The sequence below is a fragment of the Podarcis raffonei genome, chromosome 6 (genome assembly GCF_027172205.1).
Source record: "Podarcis raffonei isolate rPodRaf1 chromosome 6, rPodRaf1.pri, whole genome shotgun sequence".
In the NCBI taxonomy this organism is placed as follows: domain Eukaryota; kingdom Metazoa; phylum Chordata; class Lepidosauria; order Squamata; family Lacertidae; genus Podarcis; species Podarcis raffonei.
Window position 1 is genome coordinate 11,678,058 of NC_070607.1, and position 21,903 is coordinate 11,699,960.

Sequence of the window (21,903 nt, forward strand, 5' to 3'; positions counted from 1 at the left end):
AGGCACCCATGAAAATGCTTTTGCTCCACTCCCAATGACCAGTGTCCACTAGCTGGTGTGCCAACTTTCTCAAAGTGCCTGGGAACTGAACTTGAACTGTCTGAGAACTGCAAGGGCCCCCTTAATCACTGTTGAGCTACTGTATTTTTACGTGTATTGGACGAGGTTTTTTGACTCAAAAATCACGTCAAAAAAATTGGGGACGTCCAATACATGGATAGGAATGCGGGTGGCGCTGTGGGTTAAATCACAGAGCCTAGGACTTGCCGATCATAAGGTCGGTGGTTCGAATCCCCGTGACAGAGCGAGCTCCTGTTGCTCGGTCCCTGCTCCTGCCAACCTAGCAGTTCGAAAGCACGTCAAAGGTGCAAGTAGATAAATAGGTACCGCTCCGGCGGGAAGTTAAATGGCGTCTCCGTGCGCTGCTCTGGTTCGCCAGAAGCAGCTTAGTCATGCTGGCCACATGACCCGGAAGCTGTACGCCGGCTCCCTCGGCCAATAAAGCAAGATGAGTGCCGCAACCCCAGAGTCGGTCACGACTAGACCTAATGATCAGGGGTCCCTTTACCTTTACTTTAATACATGGATAGTGGAATGGCAGGGGGGGAGAAGCGGTATGCTGCCAGCCATTCTGTTGGTGGGAGTGTGGCTTTCCCTGATGCTGCAGCGAGTGGGGAACGATCTGGGGGGGTGCTTCTTGCCCACAGCTGGGGAGGGGGAGAAGCTATGCGCCGCCAGCCAGCCAGCTCTTTGATGGGAGTGCGAATTCACCCGATGCCGCCGCACAAGGGAAGCACCCCCTGGATCGTTTCCCATGCGCGGAAGGCATCAGGGAGGTTGCACTCCTGCAAACCGGATAGCTGGAGGGAGCGCAAATTCACCTGATGCCGCTGCACATGGGAAACGATCTAGGGAGCGTTTCCTGACCGCAGCTGCGTGGGGGGAGAGGCTCAACAACTTTGGGCCATCTCCCCTCATTTTCTTAAAATTCAGTCCCCCAAAATGGGGGGAAAGGTCATATACAAGGGGGCGTCTTATAGACGGAAAAGTACGGTATTCCTGCTGCAGCATGCATCTTTAAACTTTCCCCCCTATTCCTGCAGGTACTATTGAAATTGCTGCTGCGCAACTGGACCATGCAGGGAAGTACACTTGCACTGCGCGGAATGCTGCTGGCTCTGCCCACAGACATGTGACTCTTCATGTACAGGGTGAGGTGGGAACTTGTATATTTCTTGCCTATCTGAAAGTGAACTATCACCCCAGCTAGGGCTGGATTAAAGCATGCCACTGTTTGAGGCAAACAAGCAAAAGCTGCCCGCGTTTTCCGCCAGGCCCTGGTTCAACACGGCCACTGCCCATCGTACCCCCAGCCACTTGCCTGCTCGCTTTCCCTGCTCAGCAAGCACTTTCCCCAGTCTCAGCGCCACGGTGCCATTTTGTAAATTTGGGGAAGTGAGCAGCAACTTGGTTCCTGTTAATTCACAATTTATTACAGTCAGAGACCAGCTCAAAAAGCACAACTGGGACAGCTTTCACAAGAATAAAATATACGTGTAAAGCAGTGTACAACAGCAGCTTAAAGATTAAAATCTAAGATGAGCGTATATACACGTAAAGACCTAAAAATTTGGGCTACAAATTGGCCCTGACACCCTGGAGGCCGACTTTGACTGTTTTCCTAGCGAACTAGTTTATTTTGGGGGGTGGGTCCTGTTTTAAACAGTCATGTTTCCACTTCTGGGACCTCCTCTTTTGGCAGCACTGACCAAAGGCCTGGTCTTAGGGCTCCCCTTCAGGGGCTGCTGCTACTGTAGCTACCACCACCAGTATCAGTCAGTTGCAGCCCCCTCTCATCTTGCCTAATGGGCAGCGTATCTGGCCCCACAAGTGAATTGGAGGTGTCTCATAATAATAATAATAATAATAATAATTTATTTTTTTGTACCCTGCCCATCTGACTGGGTTGCCCCAGCCACTCTGGGCGGCTTCCAACACATATAAAAGCATAGTATAATATCAAACATTAAAAACTTCCCTATACTGTACAGTACTGCCTTCAGATGTCTTCTAAAAGTTGTGTAGCTATTTATCTCCTTGACATCTGACAGGATCTTAGCTCCTGCCCAGTTCCCCCAAAGCACATCAACATCACATCAGGCATTACATCTGCGGAGATTTATGAGCCCGATTTGACTAACCAGATGCGTTAGCAGAAGCCAATGCAAGGACTCTTGCTAACACAACTTAGACTCTCTCCTCTCCTTCCCTCCACCATCCCGGCAAATCCATCTGGGGGGTCTGGGGAACCTCAGAACAGCATGGGGGGACGGACAGAGGGGATTATTCCATCTGGCAAGTAAAAATGCTTTCGCTGACAGAACAATTGCCTTAGTGTGATGTTGGACTCCACTCAGAATCCTTTAAAATGGGCTTGTTTTGAAATGAGTCATTCTGGGCTGGACTGGGCTTGGAGACAGAGACAGCAATCAAAGATTTTCTATACAGTGGTACCTCTGGTTAAGAACTTCATTCGTTCTGGAGGTCCGTTCTTAACCTGAAACTGTTCTTAACCTGAGGTACCAGTATAGCTAATGGGGCCTCCCGCTGCTGCCGCCGTGCGATTTCCGTTCTCATCCTGAGGTAAAGTTCTCAACCCGAAGTACTACTTCCGGGTTAGCGGAGTCTGTAACCCAAAGTGTTTGTAACCCGAGGTGTTTGTAACCCGAGGTACCACTGTATTGGCAATGATTGATCCAACATTAATTAATACATCTATGTATTATAACATGGCTTCCAATATTTGTGTTTATTCATAATATAGTTTGTGAAATGGGGATATTTTTCTTTGGGTAGGCAACCTGGTAGGGGTATGTAATAATTATTGTAAACAGCTGGGTGGACCAATAATCAGACCTTTTCTGTGCTTCTCTGAATCTTAGAACCACCAGCTATAAAAGTCCAACCTGGAACGCTTGATGTCATTCTCAACAGCCCAATTCTCCTACCATGTGAAGCAGTAGGCTCACCACGTCCTAAAATAACATGGCAGAAGGAAGGGGTCAGTGTTAACACCACAGGTATCTTGTTTTGCTTTATAATTTCCCGTTCTCCTAAAAGCATTTAGCTACATACAGTTGAAAGGGAATTAGTGCTGCAGTTCTGTATCCTAAGAAAGGATATACCGTATTTTGCGCTCTATAAGACGCACCAGACCATAAGACGCACCTAGTTTTTGGAGGAGGAAAACAAGAAAAAAAATATTCTGAATCTCAGAAGCCAGAACAGCAAGAGGGACCGCTTCGCAGCAAAAGCAGCGATCCCTCTTGCTGTTCTGGCTTCTGGGATAGCTGCGCAGCCTGCATTCGCTCCATAAGATGCACACACATTTCCCCTTACTTTTTAAGAGGGAAAAAATGGGTCTTATAGAGCAAAAAATACGGTACTTTAAAACAACTCCTAGAGTTCATTCACACATGTGTGGTCATCACTGTGAGATTGCAGTATCAAGCAGTGCATTCATGTGAAATCTTTCATCTTTATCATTTGCAAAACTTACAAAATTTTGAGCGAGTAGTTTCCAAGCAGAGTGTGGATAAAATTATAGATTAAATGTGGCAGAAATCTATAAAACGATTAAAATCAGATATACATATAGTCGTCATCACCTCACCAAAAACAAAAACAAAATCAATAAAACTTTTTTTTTTAAAAAGGTAACTAAATCATGTGTCTGAATAGTTTGCTGAAACAGAGAGGTTTTCTGCAGGCAAGTAAAAGAATATAGTGAGTGTACCTTCCCAGTGTGTTTACGCCAAGGAGTTGCTGTCACTCCAACGGAACAATTCCTCACAAATGCAGTGCCAGTTTCACAGATCAAAGTGATTGAATAGTCACATTATGAGGCAAGGTGATTTCTTAAGTAAACTGGTCCCAAGCCATTACAGGCTTTATATACCAACAGTAATGCCTTGAACTTGGCCCAGTAACCAGTCAGAAGCCAGTGCAGATTTTTGGACACAATTATTTTCAGTTGAATCAATCCACACATTTGCCCACCAGTTACCAAATGTACATATGCTTATATGGAGACCTGTTGCACCTCTTAAAAAAAATAAACTGAACGAAAGGAGAGTTCACAACCTTTCTAGTAAACCTATTTTTCCAGCAAACTATTTTTGTAGAATCTATAGCAGTCCTAATATTTCTCTACTACTGTGGTTTTCTTTAATACATAATGTGCGTGTGTTCCAGGGGATAGTTATACCATTCTCCCCAGTGGCAGTTTGCAGATTGCAAAAGCTGCTGTTGAAGACGCTGGAACTTATATTTGTGTGGCTCAGAATCCAGCAGGTACTGCCCTTGGGAAGATCAAACTGAAAATCCAAGGTAAGTTTTGCAGTGAGCTGCAGCTTGTTAATAATATCTGGTGTTATCTTGGAATGTATCTGATGTACCTCTAGACTAGGGGAGAGCAGCTTTTTCTTTCTGTTGAGGGCTGCGTTCCCTCTGGGGTCACACACGGCCTAGTTAAGCATGGAATTTGCTCCCACGAGTGGTTGTAATGGCCACTGACTTGGATGCCTTTAGGCAAATTCGTGGAGGGATAAGGCTATCAGCCCTGATTATTAATTAATTATACCCCACCCATCTGAGTTTCCCCAGCCACTCTGGGCAGCTCCCAATCAAGTGTTAAAAACAATACACCATTAAATATTAAAAACTTCCCTGAACAGGGCTGCCTTCAGATGTCTTTTAAAAATAGGATAGCTGCTTATTTCCTTGACATCTGATGTGAGGGCATTCCACAGGGCGGGTGCCACTACCAAGAAGGCCCTCTGCCTGTTTCCCTGTAACTTGGCTTCTCGCAGCAAGGGAACCACCAGAAGGCCCTCGGAGCTGGACCTCAGTGTCCAGGCTGAACGATGGGGGAGGAGACGCTCCTTCAGTTATCCAGGACTGAAGCAATGGCTGTATTCCACCTCCACCGTTGGAGGGGAGAGTGATATTGCACTCAGGCTGTGGTTGTGAGCTAGCCATCAGCATCTGGTTCACCACAATGAGAGAAGAGTGCGGGACTAGATTTTTGGCTCGATCCCGCAGGGCTCTTGTTATGTAATTTGTCAGGGTCAGGAGTCCAAAAGGGAGGCATGGATAGGGGAGGCCACCTGCTTTTCTCTTTCTGCTACCTCCTCTCTCATTTCCCTCCTTCTTGCCAGGAGCTGCATGAAACTTGTGAAGTGACCTTTATCTTCTTAACCTTCCCTAAGAAGTACATCATTAGAGCCTCAACAAGGGGAAAAAAGAGAACAAACAGGAGTACAGTGGATGCTCAGGTTGCGAATGTGATCTGTGTGGGAGGCACATTCACAACCCACAGCACCATGTCTGCAGGCGCAGGTTGCAGGTTGTGATTCGGCGCTTCCATGCATGCACAAAATGTGATTTAGCGCTTCTGTGCATGGGTTGCGATTTGGCGCTTCTGCACATGCACAAAGTGCCATTTAGTGCTTCTGCGCATGCGCGACCGCCAAAACCTGGAAGTAACCCACTCTGGTACTTCCGGGTTTGGGCATGTCCATAACTCGAAAAAACGCAACCTGAAGCATCTGTAACCTGAGGTATGACTGTATAGTTCTGCAGACAATGCCTGCTTTTGTCCTCTGCCCTTGAGAAAAAGAGATGAAATGAAAAGTCAGGTGCCTGATGCACAGTGATGAATAGGGTTGGAAGATGGAGTCAGCTTGGAGAAGCAACAGTTTGTGAAGTAGTATAGGGAATGTTGTTCCACCGCCTCCTAGCACTGCCGATTAAAACAATGGATTCATTGTCTACCAGTTCCTCCAGCTATCAGATCTCACCCGGAAGAATACGTGGTGGTTTTGGATAGGCCTGCCACACTGTTGTGTGAAGCAGATGGCTATCCGGCTCCTGAGATCGTGTGGCATAAAGATGGACAACAGGTCACAGAGTCCATGAGGCAGAGAATCCTCAGCATGGGGTCTTTGCAGATTGCCTTTGCTCATCCGAGCGACACCGGCCGTTACACATGCACGGCTACCAACGTGGCTGGAGCAAGCAGCTCAAGCATGGAGCTCACAGTGCTTGGTAAGCATAGCTGGAAATGGGGAACATGCATTGGCTATTAATCATGGTGGAAGCAAGTATGATGGATGGAACCAGGTTTGGTTGTTCTTCACAGTTTTAATTAGCTGTTCCCCATATCCTCATACAGCTTAAGTTGCCATTCTTCTTTGGTTGGGACTTCGCTTGTTTTCCATTTTTGAGCTAACAAAAGATGGGTCACAGTAGTGGCATACGTAAATAACCATATATATATATATATATATATATATATATATATATATATATATATAATTTTTTATTAATTTTCCAAATCAATTAAACACTTTCCAAAATTTCACACATTTGATTCATTTTTGACTTCCTTCGACTTCTTTGATAATCATCCATTTTTACTCTCAATTTCGCATTTTTCTAATTATATTGCCAATCGTCTTCCCTCCCGCCTCTCTATTTTTTTAACAATATATCTCCGTTTTTACAGTGCCTCTTGAAACCCCGCCAGCGTTGTTTGTACATCACATATTCTTTTCAGATATTCAACAAATTTCCCCCAGTCCTTTTTGACACCTGGGAATTTCAGTGTGAATTATCCCCAGCAGAAAGGACTCTGGTTTGGGAGCAAAAGTACTTTTAAACATTTCCCCCCAATTCATTATGGATCATTTCCCGATACTCTTTTACCCTTTTGCAAGTCCACCACATAGGAAAGAACATACCCTCCACCTCTTTGCATCTTCAGCACTTATCTGATTCAGTCTTATACTACATCTTAGCAAGCCTACTCCGAGTTAAATACCATCTGTAAATAATAATAATAATAATAATAATAATAATAATAATAATAATAATAATAATAAATTTTATTTATATCCCGCCCTCCCCAGCCGAAGCAAGGCTCAGGGCGGCTAACAACAATAAAACAATACAAAAGTACAACACAAATCAGTTTCAAATAGTGCTCCTTCAAAGAATAACATGCTGTGAACTTCAGATCACTTTTCCAGAGTTTTTCCCACCCAACTCTGTAGATTCCTAAGGACATGTGTAATTAATTGTTTTCTTTCTTTTCTTAAAAAATCTCCCTACAGTTCCACCTAAGATACGCAGTACAGAAGCCCATTACACAGTTGCAGAAAATGCACAAGTGGTTCTGCCGTGTGTTGCTGATGGAATGCCAACGCCATCCATGAATTGGAAGAAAGAGGGCCAACTTTTAATGAGCGTGGTGGGAAAATACACTGCTCTGTCATATGGAGATCTCATTGTGGATAATGCTGTGGTAAGCATTTGACTGAAGGTCAAGGTAGCCACAGGCTGATAGACATGCAACTTGCCCAACCTGAAAGTGTGTGATTTGTAGGTTTCTTGAGCCAAAGATACCCTGCTATGTTTAGCTGTAGGTAGTCCATGAGTATGGACCCAATGGTAGCATTGTGATATAAGGCTAATACTGTGTTCATTATAGATACAGTAGTACCTCGGGTTACATACACTTCAGGTTACATACGCTCCATTGCAGGTGTGTGTGTGTGTGTGTGTGTGTGTGTGTGTGTTAATAATGGCTCTGGAAAGGAGGAAGACCGCACAAGTCACACCCTTACGGCTATGGGACAGAAGAAGAAAGGAGGCTGGGTTGTTAGCTGACAGCTCTACTACTAGGAGGATACAGTGGTACCTCAGGTTACAGAGGCTTCAGGTTACAGACTCCGCTAACCCAGAAATAGTACCTCGGGTTAAGAACTTTGCTTCAGGATGAGAACAGAAATTGTGCAGCGGCGGCACAGCGGCAGCAGGAGGCCCCATTAGCTTCAGGTTAAGTGGTGCTTCAGGTTAAGAACAGTTTCAGGTTAAGAACGGACCTCTGGAACGAATTAAGTACTTAACCCGAGGTAGCACTGTACATGGTTATGCTTTGCCATGGGACCTTATCCCCTGTTTAAACAGCATCACTCGGAACCTGGCAATGCATTATGTCAAAAAAGAAAGAAATACAGTGGTACCTCAGGTTACATCCGCTTCAGGTTACAGACTCTGTTAACCCAGAAATAGTACCTCAGGTTAAGAACTTTGCTTCAGGATGAGAACAGAAATCGTGCTCTGGCGGCGCGGCGACAGCGGGAGGCCCCATTAGTTATAGTGGTGCTTCAGGTTAAGAACAGTTTCAGGTTAAGATCAGACCTCCAGAACGAATTACGCTCTTAACCCGATGTACCACTGTAGCAGGATTCAATTCAGTTGTTGCACTAGTGGAAGAATGAGGTCCACTCACACAGCAGGACTTTTCCACATCCCCACTCCCACCTGGTGTGCTCCTCTAAATCTGCTCTGGGGGATTGCAAGATGCTTTGCAACATTTTTGTAGAAAGCAATGAATAAATGCAATCAATCAATCAATCAATCAATCAATGCAGCATTTGAAAGCAGAGACCCAATGAAGGAGTGATTCAAATCCCTATACAGTGGTACCTCGGGTTAAGAACTTAATTCGTTCTAGAGGTCTGTTCTTAACATGAAACTGTTCTTAACCTGAATCACCACTTTAGCTAATGGGGCCTCCCGCTGCCGCCGCACAATTTCTGTTCTCATCCTGAAGCAAAGTTCTTAACCCGAGGTAATATTTCTGGGTTAGCGGAGTCTGTAACCTGAAGTGTATGTTACCTGAAGCATATGTAACCCGAGGTACCACTGTACAATCTTCCGTCAAATGCTTTCTCTCTGAGATGCCTCCTATGTCCAAATGACCATTATCTTTATTACAGGATATCCCTGCCCCCCCCCCCGTTAAATGTTTTTATTTCGTTCCTACAGCCTGAAGATTCTGGCAGCTACACCTGCATTGCCAGTAATGTTGCTGGTGAAGATACCCACACCGTCAACTTAACCGTCCATGTGCTGCCAACCTTTACTGAGCTCCCTGGAGATTTAGCTTTAAATAAAGGAGAACGACTTCAGCTAACTTGCAAAGCAGATGGAGTTCCTGTGCCACAAATCGCATGGACTTTTAACAATAATATCATCCCAGGTTAGTACATCAAAGGACTGGATTGTACCTAGAAAACACAGGTTTTGTTGTTCTTTAGTCGTGTCCGTGGCGGGACGCGGGTGGCGCTGTGGGTAAAAGCCTCAGTGCCTAGGGCTTGCCGATCAAAAGGTCGGCGGTTCGAATCCCCGTGGCGGGGTGCGCTCCCGTCGTTTGGTCCCAGCGCCTGCCAACCTAGCAGTTCGAAAGCACCCCTGGGTGCAAGTAGATAAATAGGGACCGCTTACTAGCGGGAAGGTAAACGGCGTTTCCGTGTGCGGCTCTGGTTCGCCAGAGCAGTGATGTCACGCTGGCCACGTGACCCGGAAGTGTCTCCGGACAGCGCTGGCCCCCGGCCTCTTGAGTGAGATGGGCGCACAACCCCAGAGTCTGTCAAGACTGGCCCGTACGGGCAGGGGTACCTTTACCTTTACCTTTAGTCGTGTCCGACTCTTCGTGACCCCATGGACCAGAGCACGTCAGGTACTTCTGTCTTCCACTGCCTCCCGCAGTTTGGCAAAACTCATTATAGTAGCTTCGAGAACACTGTCCAACCATCTCATCCTCTGTCGTCCCCTTCTCCTTGGGCCCTCCATCTTTCCCAGCATCAGGGTCTTTTCCACGGAGTCTTCTCATGAGGTGGCCAAAGTATTGGAGCCTCAGCTTCAGGATCTGTCCTTCCAGTGAGCACTCAGGGCTGATTTCCTTCAGAATGGAGAGGTTTGATCTTCTTGCAGTCCATGGGGCTCTCAAGAGTCTCCTCCAGCACCATAATTCAAAAGCATCAATTCTTTGGTGATCAACCTTCTTTATGGTCCAGCCCTCACTTCCATACATCACTACTGGGAAAACCATAGCTTTAACTATACGGACCTTTGTCGGCAAGGTGATGTCTCTGCTTTTTAAGATGCTGTCTAGGTTTGTCGTCGCTTTTTGAACTTTCACAAAAATTGAATTCCTGACATGGAATAAGCATGTGCACATGAGATATCTGATACAGTGTGTTGCTCTCCTAACACGAAATGAGTTAGGTGATGGTTTCTTTTCATATCAGCTTGTGTAGGTAAAAAAAAAAAGTAGGTATCTTTTCGAATTACAAAAAACACTTTATAAGACAGAATGGAATCGAGACAACATGGCAATTGGAAAGAGTAAAGTGTGGCTCAGTGTGTAGAAGTTATATTGTAAGGAACGGTTGAGGGAGCTGGGTTTGTTTAGCCTGCGAAAAAGGAGACTGAGAGGAGATATGATAGCCATCATCAAATTTTTAAAAGGCTGCCACATAGAAGATGGAGCAAGCTGCTTTGGAGGGTAGGGCCCGAACCAGTGGCTTCAAGCTGCAAGGAAGAAGATTATGAGTAAACACCAGGAAGAACTTTCTGACAGTGGAATGAGCTCCCTCGGGAGCTGGTGGGTGCTTCTTCCTTGGAGGTTTTTAAACAGAGATTGGATGGTGGTCTGTCATGGATGCTTTAGTTGAGATTGCTGCATTGCTGGGGGTTGGACCACAAGATCCCTTCCAACTCCAATTCTATGTAAGGAATGTAGGGTGAATCCAGCCCCGCTGCACCAGACCCAACTAGGTGCCCCGGGAAACCCACTAGGAGGAAATGAGCACAACAGCAAAAGATTGGCATGCTTAGGTATCTCTTTATTGCAGAGGAGTTATGTAATTTCAAAGCAACCTGAAAACTCCTAAGCAACCTCAACATTCCAGTAGAATTGCAGGCAGAAAGAAGGCATGGTTAACAAGTACCGTATTGGCCCAAATACAAACTGCACCCGAATATAAGCTGCACCTTTAAAATTGGAGGGGGGGAGGAGAAAAAATACCCGTATATAAGCCATTCCCTTCCTCGCTGCTCCTGGCTGCAGACTGGTGGGGGGGGAGCCATGCTGTGTTGCCAGCAACCCTTCCCCTTCCTCACTCTTACTCTTTCCCTTCCCAGCCTTGGGGGAGAGGACGGGGGGACGACTATGTGCTTTGCTGTGCTCCTGGCGCTGTTTGCCCCGCGCTCCTGGCTGCATACCATAAGGTTGCGAATATAAGCCGCACTTTAACTTTTCACGGTCAGATTTTTTGGGGGGTGGGGGGAAGCGAGGCTTATATTCAGGCCAATACGGTATCTCCACCTGCTGTCTTTTCCCATAAAGCTGTATCTACTAGCATATTGGGATACTGAACACCCCCAAGCTATGCATGTAAAATGTGTGTTCTGTTGAGCATTTAGATTTTGTTGGTTTTCTTTTTCTTTGTTGTTCTCCTCTTGTTCTGCTAGCACAATACGATGGTGTGAATGGACTTAGCCAACTTGTCATTGAAAGAGTGTCCAAAGAGGACTCGGGAACCTATGTGTGTACGGCGGAAAATGTAGTTGGTTCTATCAAGGCTCTTGGATTTGTGTACGTTAAAGGTATGTATTGCTGGTAAGTTTGGGAATCGTTTCACACTCCATCTAAAAGCAGCATCATGGGTGGTCAGGGGAATGAATGGACGTGGCCTGTCTAACTTATGAAAATAAAAAGTGCCTGACTCGTATCAAACGAATATGCAGACGAAACCTCTTTCTAATTTAGAGCTGAATCTGGATTAAGAATTCATTTTAAGCTAGGTGAATTTTCTGCAATCAAAATTACTGAACTCAAAAACAGCTGAAGGGGCTCCATATTCACAAAACTAGATTCAGATTCATTCCATTTTCACTGTATTTTGAAGTTTTAACATCTGCATTTTTGCTGCTTTAAATTCATGTTGAGTTCCCTCAATATACTGGCTTTGGTTCTCATTTCCACTCTTATTTTATACATCATTAACTTTTGAAGTATTTTTCCAGAACCACCAGTCTTCATGGGAGATTATCATTCCAGTCGGATTGAGCCCTTGGGTGGCAATGCTATCCTCAACTGTGAAGTCAGAGGAGATCCACCTCCAGTAATCCAGTGGAGCAAAAAAGGAGCTGGCATTCAGATCAGCAACCGGATCAGACAACTCAGCAATGGATCCCTTGCTATCTATGGCACAGTTGTAAGTCTTTACTGAGACCTCTTCTGCTGATTAGTTGTACAGGCTTTGTCAGTCGTGTTAATGTCCCACCCTTCTTTCAAAGAGATCTGATTCATCTTCATTATCAACCCAAGAGGCTGTGAATTAAACACAGACTGCAGGTCTGTTCTTAATAACTGATACAAATCTCTTTTATGCATTACATATAGTTGCAGTGCATTTTTATATGTGTATGTGGCCGTGCACTACTCTGCTGAAAAGGGAATTTTATCGTTTCCATTCTAACCTCTCAGGCTGCCTCCTGAGCTATTGTTATATCATGGCACCACACAACACAACTTGTGCAATTCACTTATTTATTTAAGGAATTTATATGCCATCCTTCAAGGCAAAACCCTCCCAGGGCGACTTAGAAACACTAGATAAAATACCAGTTAAAACTCTGTATGTCACAGATGTAACATTGCAGATAAAAGTTTTCAAATTGCTTTTTCAGTTGAGTCAGTCCACAAGTCCTGCTGTCACCAGGGGACTCAAATGTCACACCCGACACATTGAGTCAACACACTTAATGCACATGCACTTCCTAACATACTGCTGCCATTAGAGCCTCCCTCAGGACGGGCCGGACTATATTTTGAAAAAAAAAAATGAACGAATTCCTATGCCCCACAAACAACCCAGAGATGCATTTTAAATAAAAGGACACATTCTACTCATGTAAAAACACGCTGATACCCGGACTGTCCGTGGGCCGGATTGAGAAGGCGTTTGGGCCGGATTCGGCCCCTGGGCCTTAGTTTGCCTACCCATGATATAGGATGTTGCCAAGGCCAGGCAAAGGGTGGCACAGTTTACTGGTCACAGGTTTGATGCCAGCAGAGTATCTGCAGTTGGCGAACTTCCCAGTGCTTCTGCTTAATTGTGCTTAATTGTGCAGCCCCCTTCCACCCTACACACAGGAGACGGCACTGCCACTACCGGGACACAGGAGGCACTGTGGTCTAAACCACTGAGCCTCTTGAGCTTGCCGATCGGAAGGTCAGCGGTTCGAATCTGTGCAACAGGATGAGCCCCCATTGCTCTGTCCCAGTTCCTGCCAACCTAGCAGTTTGAAAGCACGCCAGTGCAAGTAGATAAATAGGTACCGCTCCGGCGGGGCAGTAAACTGTTTCTGTGCGCTCTGGTTTCCGTCACAGTGTTCCATTGCGCCAGAAGCACTTTAGTCCTGCTGGCCACATGACCTGGAAAGCTGTCTATGGACAAACGCCAGTACCCTCAGCCTGAAAGCAAGATGTGCGCCGCAACCCCATAGTCTTTTTTGACTGGACTTAACCTTCCAGGGCACCTTTACCGTTACCTTTTACTGTCACTACCACCGCCACTAACTTCCATCCTACTGAATCCCTGCTGGTTTCTGTATATATTATACAATTTCTAAGCCATTGCTGGGTTTAATGAACTGCAAATCAACACTGAATAAAAATTATTGGATTGCTCATCTGTCAACATGCTGACTTCTTTTCAGAATGAAGATGCTGCGGAATATGCATGTGTAGCTACAAACGATGCTGGCGTTGTCGAACACCGCGTAACCCTGACATTGCACAGTAAGCCACACAAGAATATTCACACTATATGTGTTGAGAGTTCTAAATTTTACACCTGGACGTACCTACTGCATGAGTTAAAACCAGGCTTATTTATTTGACCCATGGACCTCTCTATCTTTGCCTTAGTCAATACAGTGTTATAGGGCCAAACGGCATATTCTTCTTTTTCCCCTAAGTCTCATTGGTAAAGGAGGCAGGTATGATTCAGTGGCGCCGCACAGTGCAAGAGGGATAATTCTCCTTGGTCCTCGTGCTGCAAACCTGATAATAATCAGGGTTCCCCTTCAGCTGCAATTAAAGAAAAATAAGTGCTTTTTTGCTGCACACTACTAAGTGTAGGGACGCAGGTGGCACTGTGGGTTAAACCACAGAGCCTAGGACTTGCCGATCAGAAGGTTGGCGGTTTGAATCCCCGTGACGGAGTGAGCTCCTGTTGCTTGGTCCCTGCTCCTGCCAACCTAGCAGCTCGAAAGCACATCAAAGTGCAAGTAGATAAATAGGTACTGCTCCAGCGGGAAGGTAAACGGCGTTTCCATGCACTGCTCTGGTTCGCCAGAAGCGGCTTAGTCATGCTGGCCACATGACCCGGAAGCTGGACGCCGCCTCCCTCAGCCAGTAAAGCGAGATGAGCGCCGGAAACCCAGAGTCGGCCACGACTGGACCTAATGGTCAGGGGTCCCTTTACCTTTTTACTGAGTGTAAGATTGGCCTGTAGTCTCTTCGCAATGAAACTGGTTAGCCTAAGAAGTAGTCACTTGCCATGGTAAACTAGTGAGCTTAACAAATGAAGCTGGATCTACATGTTCTTTGTTCTCACCCGGTCCCCCAGTTCTCTCATTCGTGGGGGAAATGGTACCTTGACAAGGGAGGCCAAGGTAACAGATGGGGGAAGGCCTCCATCAAAGATAGGGGACACTGACAGGGTCTCTTTTCCTTAACAAATGACCAAGCTGTAAAGAAAAAGAAAAAAGTATGTTGTCAACATAGTGGGAGTGGCAGCATCTTTTCCCACCAAGGAACACGGGAGCTGAGTTACAAACCCCATGATTCCTGGTGGAAAGTGAAGTCACCAGGGTCAGTATGGTGGCTATATGTTTTTCTTGCTGCCTGGCCACTGGTCAGGATAGACAACGTAGGCACCCCACTCTCTTTGACCGATGACAGATGCTGCAAGTTACCACTTACATACTGCAGAGAGGTGGGAACAGGGAAAGTAATAATAATAATCATAATAATAATTTATTATTTATACCCCGCCCATCTGGCTGGGTTTCCCTAGCACTCTGGGCGGCTTCCAACAAAATATTAAAAACTTGATAAAGAATCAAACATTAAAAACTTCCTGATACAGGGCCTCCTTCAGATGTCTTCTAAAAGTTAGTTGTTTATTTCCTCAACATCTGATGGGAGGGCGTTCCACAGGGCGGGTGCCACTACCGAGAAGGCCCTCTGCCTGGTTCCCTGTAAGCTCACTTCTCACAGTGAGGGAACCGCCAGAAGGCCCTCGGAGCTGGACCTCAGTGTCCGGGCTGGACGATGGAGATGGAGACGCTCCTTCAGGTCCTTGATTTGTCAGTGATTTGTTGCTGAAATAGCAAACCGGAAGCATTTTGTTTTTATCTTAGGTGCACCTGTTATTACAATTGAGCCAGTAGAGACGATTGTTGATGCTGGAACCACAGTGATGCTGAACTGCCAAGCAGAAGGAGAACCTCCTCCGACCATTGAATGGTCTCGTCAAGGCCGGCCTCTCCTTAGTCAGGAACGAATGACCATCTTGACTAATGGCTCTTTGCTTATTGCAGTCGCACACAAGAAGGATACTTCGGAATATGAGTGCGTAGCTAGGAACCTCATGGGATCTGTCCTGGTCAAAGTTCCACTCATTGTCCAAGGTGGGTGCGACGTCTAGGCTAGCTTTTTGTTCTCCCCGGTGAGGAGCTCTACGGGATTCAGAAGTTTGTATGCTCTTTAGCAAAGAAGCTAAGAGAGAGAACACCTTTTCTATTTGCATCTCCCTCGTTCCGTACAATAATGCTATCTGAATGCATGTTGGGACTTGCTAGGGGACCACTGAGAAGCATTGCCCTAGAAGGTACAATATCAGGACACTACTTAGGCCATTGGTCTTACTTATTTTCATATGCTGGGCCTATTATTATGAACCTACTTGGCTTTGCAGAAGGAATGGTCTTAGGCATTTGCAAGCCATCAACCCTCCCTTCCTTCCTTCCTTCCTTCCTTCCTTCCTTCCTTTCTTCCTTTCTTTCTTCCTTTCTCTCTCTCTCTCTCTTTCTTTCTTTCTTTTTCTTTCTCTTTTTTTCCCTTTCTTTCTTTTTCTTTCATTCTTTCGTTCTTTCCCTAACATATATTTCTATTTCTCTTCCTCCTTTGAGAAAAAAAATACAAAGAAACAGCAATAATTCACAGTTGTAATTCTCCTTATGTGAAGTCCATCTCCAGTTGTGGGGCAGGGCCTACCAAATGAAGACTAATGACTGAGGCAACTATCATCATCATCATCTGAATTTTTAGGGGGTTTTAAGATTCAGAAAGCAATAAAATACACTTGTCTGATGGTGAGAGGAAAATCGACTAAGATATTTTTCTGTGAACTGCCCTGAGACCTTCAGGTATAGGGCGATATATAAATTCTAATGATAATGATATACATGAAATTGTTTTATTCCAGTGCATGGAGGATTTTCTGACTGGCTTGACTGGCAGCCGTGCAGTGTAACATGTGGTCAAGGTGTTCAGAAGAGGATCCGCCTGTGTAACAATCCGCTCCCTGCAAATGGCGGACGACGCTGTATGGAGCCCGATCATGAAATGCGCAGCTGTCAGAACAAACTGTGCCCAGGTAAATTTGGATTTCTACCAAGGGCCTCATGGAAGTCAGTAGTCATGGACCAACATGGTTCCTCTTCCCTAGTTCGAAGTGAGTGAATCTTTATTGCTAAAAGCTATGAGGCATCACAATTGGTCACAATGCGTAGGATACAAATAATTGATTTAAAACTGTACAACAACAGCAAAACATACAAAAATGCAAAAATCACTCTTGCATAAGTTAAGCACTCCACATCTCACACTCCCCCTTATGATACTCGTCTTGGTACTTAGCTATCAACTTACTTGCAGCCAAAGCAAATTTTGCAACCTGTGCAGTAATAAATACTGTATTTTTCGCTCTATAGGACGCACCTTGTTTTAGAGGGGGAGAACAAGAAAAAAAAATCTCCCCCTCTCTGCTCAGCGCCCCTGCAGCGAAGCAGCAGGAGAAACGGAGCCCCTTCCATTTCTCCTCCCGCTTCGCTGAAGGGGCGCTGCGCACCTCTCCCTCTCTGCTGAAGCCAGGAAAGTCTTGCTCTCCCGGCTTCAGCGAAAGGAACCCGAAGCCTTTGGAGCGCAGCGCGAGGTCCTGCTGCGCTCTGCAGGCTTCAGACAGCTATCCCTGAAGCCTGGAGAGCGAGAGGGGTCAGTGCACAACGACCCCTCTCGCTCTGCAGGCTTCAGGGAAAGCAACGCGAAGCCTCCGGAGCGCGGAGGGAGCGCTCCCTCTGCACTTCGGAGGCTTCGCGTTGCTATCGCTGAAGCCAAGGAGCTTGCATTCGCTCCATAGGACGCACACACATTTCCCCTTAATTTTTGGAGGGGAAAAAGTGTGTCCTACAGAGTGAAAAATACGGTATATTATTCCAAGACAGTAAAATAGAGACTTGCTCAAGGGGAGTTCGGCTGGAAAGAGAACAGAGGATGTAACTGAGGAATTTTTTGTTTAACAAATACGTAGTGTTGAATGTCCTCCTTGTCTCTTCCCTGGTTTAATTTAATTCTTTACTCACAACAATTTAATTCAATACCCACAACAGCTGGCTGCATTGTTTTTGTTGCTGTGATGTCTTTGGCAGCACTTGGCGATAATCATTAATCATCAGCTGAAGGCATCACAAGCTGCTAAGTAGTAGTGCTGTTAAGTAATCTATGGCCTGTTAAATGTATGTGGAGAGCTGTTGTTATGATTATTTTATCATTACACTGTGGGTTTTTTTTTAATTATGCTGCGTCAATTATGTTTTTAATGATGTGCACCGCCCTGGGATCTTTGGATGAATGGCGGTGTATAAATTGAATAAATAAGAATACATAAATAAATAAAAATAATATTAGTAGTATACTTGGAAACAGCAGAAAGAAAGAAAAGGGGAAGGAAGAATGAGGCACTTCAGGAGTGTGTGTGTTAAGAAGCCCCCAGTAGATTTAAAAGCATGGAAAATTACCCAAGAGCACTTAGGAATGTCCAAGAAAGGTAAATAATCACAGAGAAAGTGCTGGGGGGGGGCGGGGAAGTAATGGATCAATAAATTACTTTTAAAAGGCACAGAATTACCACACAATTGTTTGGGGGCAGTCCCTGTGAGCCACAAAAACCTCTACAGGGTTGCCACTTCTGCTGCACACGATTACTTGGAATTAAGTCTCATTTGTGTTGGTGGAATCTACTTCCAAATTAGCAAATTTAACAGCCTTAGTAACATTACATACTGTTTATTTTAACACAAGGGAGTTCTTGAGAAGCTGAATAGCATGCAGTTTTGCCAGATACCAGGGCTCCAGTTTAAGCAGGCAGCATTGTGTGTCAGATGAGGTTTTGCTCATCCTAGAAATCCAAGGTCTAAAGCATTTCCCAACATCTGTTAACAAGTCACATGCAATATGTATTCTTTTTAGTGGATGGCAACTGGTCGGAATGGGGCTCTTGGGAAGAATGCTCTAAAACCTGTGGGCAAGGCAACAAGACCAGAACCAGAACTTGCAGCAACCCTCCTGCCCAACATGGTGGAAGGCCTTGTGATGGTAGCGCTGTTGAGCCAATCATGTGCAACATTAGGCCGTGCCCAGGTGAGAATACAGAGAGGCTGTTAAAAGTGGCACACATGAACCAAACTTCAAATGAATTCCCCTTCTCTTTTTTTCCTGCCAATTTTTTTTATTGATTTTCCAAATTTATAACAAACATAACAACAATAGGGACAGTAGGGACGCGGGTAGCGCTGTGGTCTAAACCACAGAGCCTAGGACTTGCCGATCAGAAGGTCGGTGGTTCGAATCCCTGCGACGAGGTGAGCTCCCGTTGCTCTGTCCCTGCTCCTGCCAACCTAGCAGTTCGAAAGCACGTCAAACGTGCAAGTAGATAAATAGGTACCGCTCTGGCGGGAAGGTAAACGGCATTTCCATGCGCTGCTCTGGTTCGCCAGAAGCGGCTTAGTCATGCTGGTCACATGACCCGGAAGCTGTACGCCTGCTCCCTCAGCCAGTAAAGCAAGATGAGCGCCACAACCCAAGTCGGCCACGACTGGACCTAATGGTCAGGGGTCCCTTTAACTTTTTAACAACAATAAAAAAACATTTCAATATAAAACAAACAAACAAACAAACATCCTAACTGTTATAGTCCCACTTTTGTTACCATTGTTGAGTGACTTCCTCAAATCCCCCTAGCTGAGTTTCCATGTAGCTCATTATAGCAGTTTCCCAACACTATTTTCCAATAAAATTTACTTGGACAATTAACGTCTTTCTTTCTTTTCATATTGACTTCTGTCCATGGTATTAGGCAATTTAACATATTTAACTCCTAGGCCTATCTGTTACTCACAAGGGATTCTAATTATGTTATCTTAACATATTTAACTAAATAATCCTTAAATTTCTTCCATTCATCTTGATACTCCTCCTCCTTCTGGTCGTGGATTCTTCCGGTCAGGTCAGCTGGCTCCAAAAAGTCCATCATCTTCATCTGCCATTCCTCCACTGTTGGTATTTCTTGTAATTTCCAATTTTTGGCTAACAAAATTCTAGCTGCGGTTGTGGCATACAAAAACAATCTAACATCTTTCTTGGGCAATTCCAAACCCACTATTCAAAGGAGAAAGGCTTCTGGTTTCTTAATAAATGTATATTTCAACATTTTTTCCAACTCATTATATATCTTTCCCCAGAAGTCTTTCACCTTTGGACACATCCACCAGAATTCCCCTTTCTTCTCTATCGTGTTGCTGTTCCGTCCTTTTTTGAATTAGGATGGAGGGGAGAGGAAAGATCAGTTGTTCAGGTGGCCTTCAACTCAGGCAACCTTTGGCTCCAACCCAATTGTGGTGGTCTTGTTGAATTAGAAAATGAAGTTCCAGCTTGGATTGTAACCCTTCCTGTTTTCTAGTTAATGGTGCCTGGGGTTCTTGGCTGCCATGGGGGACCTGCAGTGAGACATGTGGCAAAGGGACCCACACCAGATTACGGCTCTGCAATAACCCTCCTCCATCGTTCGATGGGACCTACTGTGAAGGACCTGATGCACAGATGCAGGTCTGCAGCAAGAGAGACTGTCCAGGTAAGTTAAATATGGAATGAACTGTCGTTTTCTGGGTCTCATAAAAATGTAAAGAGAAAGGTAGTTTTTAGAAAGCGTGTTCTCCTTCATGGAGAGCACGTGTTGCGGTGGGGTCGAACAGGACATCCCCTCTTGGTTACTGGGCAGGACCATTTGGATGGCCATGACTACGATTGGGCCAATTTGGGTTGTTGGGAGAGTTTGATGTTACCATTTAGAGGGTTGGCCCGAAGGTTATAGATTCTTGGCATGCAGCTTTTTCCAGTCTCTTTTGCTGCGTGCATCGGATCGCCTGCCCACCCTCCCTAATTTAGGACTGTTGCCTTTGACATTGCTGTGCCTGTCATGGGGTCGTCTGTTTTGGGGGCAGGGGCCTCGTAGGAATTTTGTCCATTGGCTGATTGACTGGTGCCATTTGGTTTTTGCCTACTGTGTAGCAAATCGTGACAACTTGTAAGGTTGTGGTTAGGCATTGGTTAATTTTTGGTTGGTGGTGGGGATGTGGTTGGCTGTGCCTGCCCCTCCAATGCTGCTGCTGCTGCAAGGGAATTCCGTTAAAGGAATACAGGGGTTTGCCATACATTTGTCCAAATCCCTGGCAAGGGGCTAGGGCCGGGCAAGCCCCTGGGAGCATGCGGGGAGAAGTGAGGGCCTGTGGCTCAGCTCCATTTCTCCCCAATACAGTGGTACCTCGGGTTAAGAACTTAATTCATTCTGGAGGTCTGTTCTTAACCTGAAATTGTTCTTAATCTGAAGCACCACTTTAGCTAATGGGGCCTCCCACTGCTGCCGCACCGCCGGAGCACGATTTCTGTTCTCATCCTGAAGCAAAGTTTTTAACCCGAGGTAATATTTCTGGGTTAGCAGAGTCTGTAACCTGAAGCGTATGTAACCCGAGGTACCACTGTATTGTTTTCCCTTACTGGCTTTCGCTGGAATCCGGAAGTCAGTTCTGTCCCCAGGCGGGGGGACAGATAGTCCTAACCAATGCCTAAGCAACCACTCACATCCATGTATGTTAATAAAGTTGTGGCCAAAATTATGCCAAAAACCTTAAACAAAAATTCTGTGTGAATTGTGATTTATTTAGAGGGTGGCTGGGGACTTCTACACACAATAGAGAAGGGTTCAGCTCTCCTTTCCCTGTTAAAGACATATGCATGCACACACAGATACCTGCTTTACAGGTGAACCTGCAAACAACATCCCTGCCACCTGTACCTTGGATTTTTCTCTTTCACGTTGAGATTCTGCTCTGGCTTCCATCATTCTTGCATGCCTTTGTTGTTGTTTGGGTTGGATACAGAACTCGTATTTCAGTGCTGTGTTTGAAAGTGTGCTTAAAAAAATAATAAAACTTTTTCTTCTTCAAACCAGTGAATGGAAAGTGGGCTTCCTGGTCCAGCTGGAGTGCTTGCACCATGTCTTGTGGAGGTGGTACCCGACAGAGAACCAGAGACTGCTCAGACCCACCCCCACAGTACGGCGGACACAAGTGTGAAGGAAATGACATGCAGGTTGATTTTTGCAATAGTGACCCTTGTCCCAGTAAGTGCCTTTTGGGATTGGAACAGCGGGGCAAACTTGGGGTTACCAGAGAGAGCTTTTCTCCTACAGAGGCCAGATCAAGTTATAGTTCTTGATAGCTATAATGCTTTGCTTTGGGGAGACACTGGTGGCCCTGTGATCTAAACCACTGAGCCTCTTGGGCTTGCTGATCAGAAGGTCGGTCGTTCAAATCCCACGACGGGGTGAGCTCCCATTGTTCTGTCCCAGCTCCTGCCAA

At 45.5% G+C, this 21,903-nt stretch overlaps 1 protein-coding gene across 6 annotated transcripts in view; it reads left to right on the forward strand.

Moving 5' to 3' along the window:
* Positions 1-21,903, forward strand: part of HMCN1 (hemicentin 1) — a 301,086-nt gene that overhangs the window by 254,938 nt on the left and 24,245 nt on the right. For 5 of the 6 annotated variants that reach the window (XM_053391419.1, XM_053391422.1, XM_053391420.1 and 2 more), the window contains 14 exons: positions 1,104-1,211; positions 2,943-3,080; positions 4,255-4,389; positions 5,839-6,108; positions 7,176-7,366; positions 8,896-9,109; positions 11,386-11,520; positions 11,941-12,131; positions 13,639-13,720; positions 15,349-15,618; positions 16,416-16,586; positions 18,458-18,628; positions 19,947-20,117; positions 21,495-21,665. In XM_053391419.1, coding sequence (XP_053247394.1) covers positions 1,104-1,211; positions 2,943-3,080; positions 4,255-4,389; positions 5,839-6,108; positions 7,176-7,366; positions 8,896-9,109; positions 11,386-11,520; positions 11,941-12,131; positions 13,639-13,720; positions 15,349-15,618; positions 16,416-16,586; positions 18,458-18,628; positions 19,947-20,117; positions 21,495-21,665 — 2,418 coding nt within the window. Of the gene's footprint in view, positions 1-1,103; positions 1,212-2,942; positions 3,081-4,254; positions 4,390-5,838; positions 6,109-7,175; positions 7,367-8,895; positions 9,110-11,385; positions 11,534-11,940; positions 12,132-13,638; positions 13,721-15,348; positions 15,619-16,415; positions 16,587-18,457; positions 18,629-19,946; positions 20,118-21,494; positions 21,666-21,903 lie in introns of those variants that run through there. The other variant, XM_053391425.1, reaches the window with a different exon arrangement.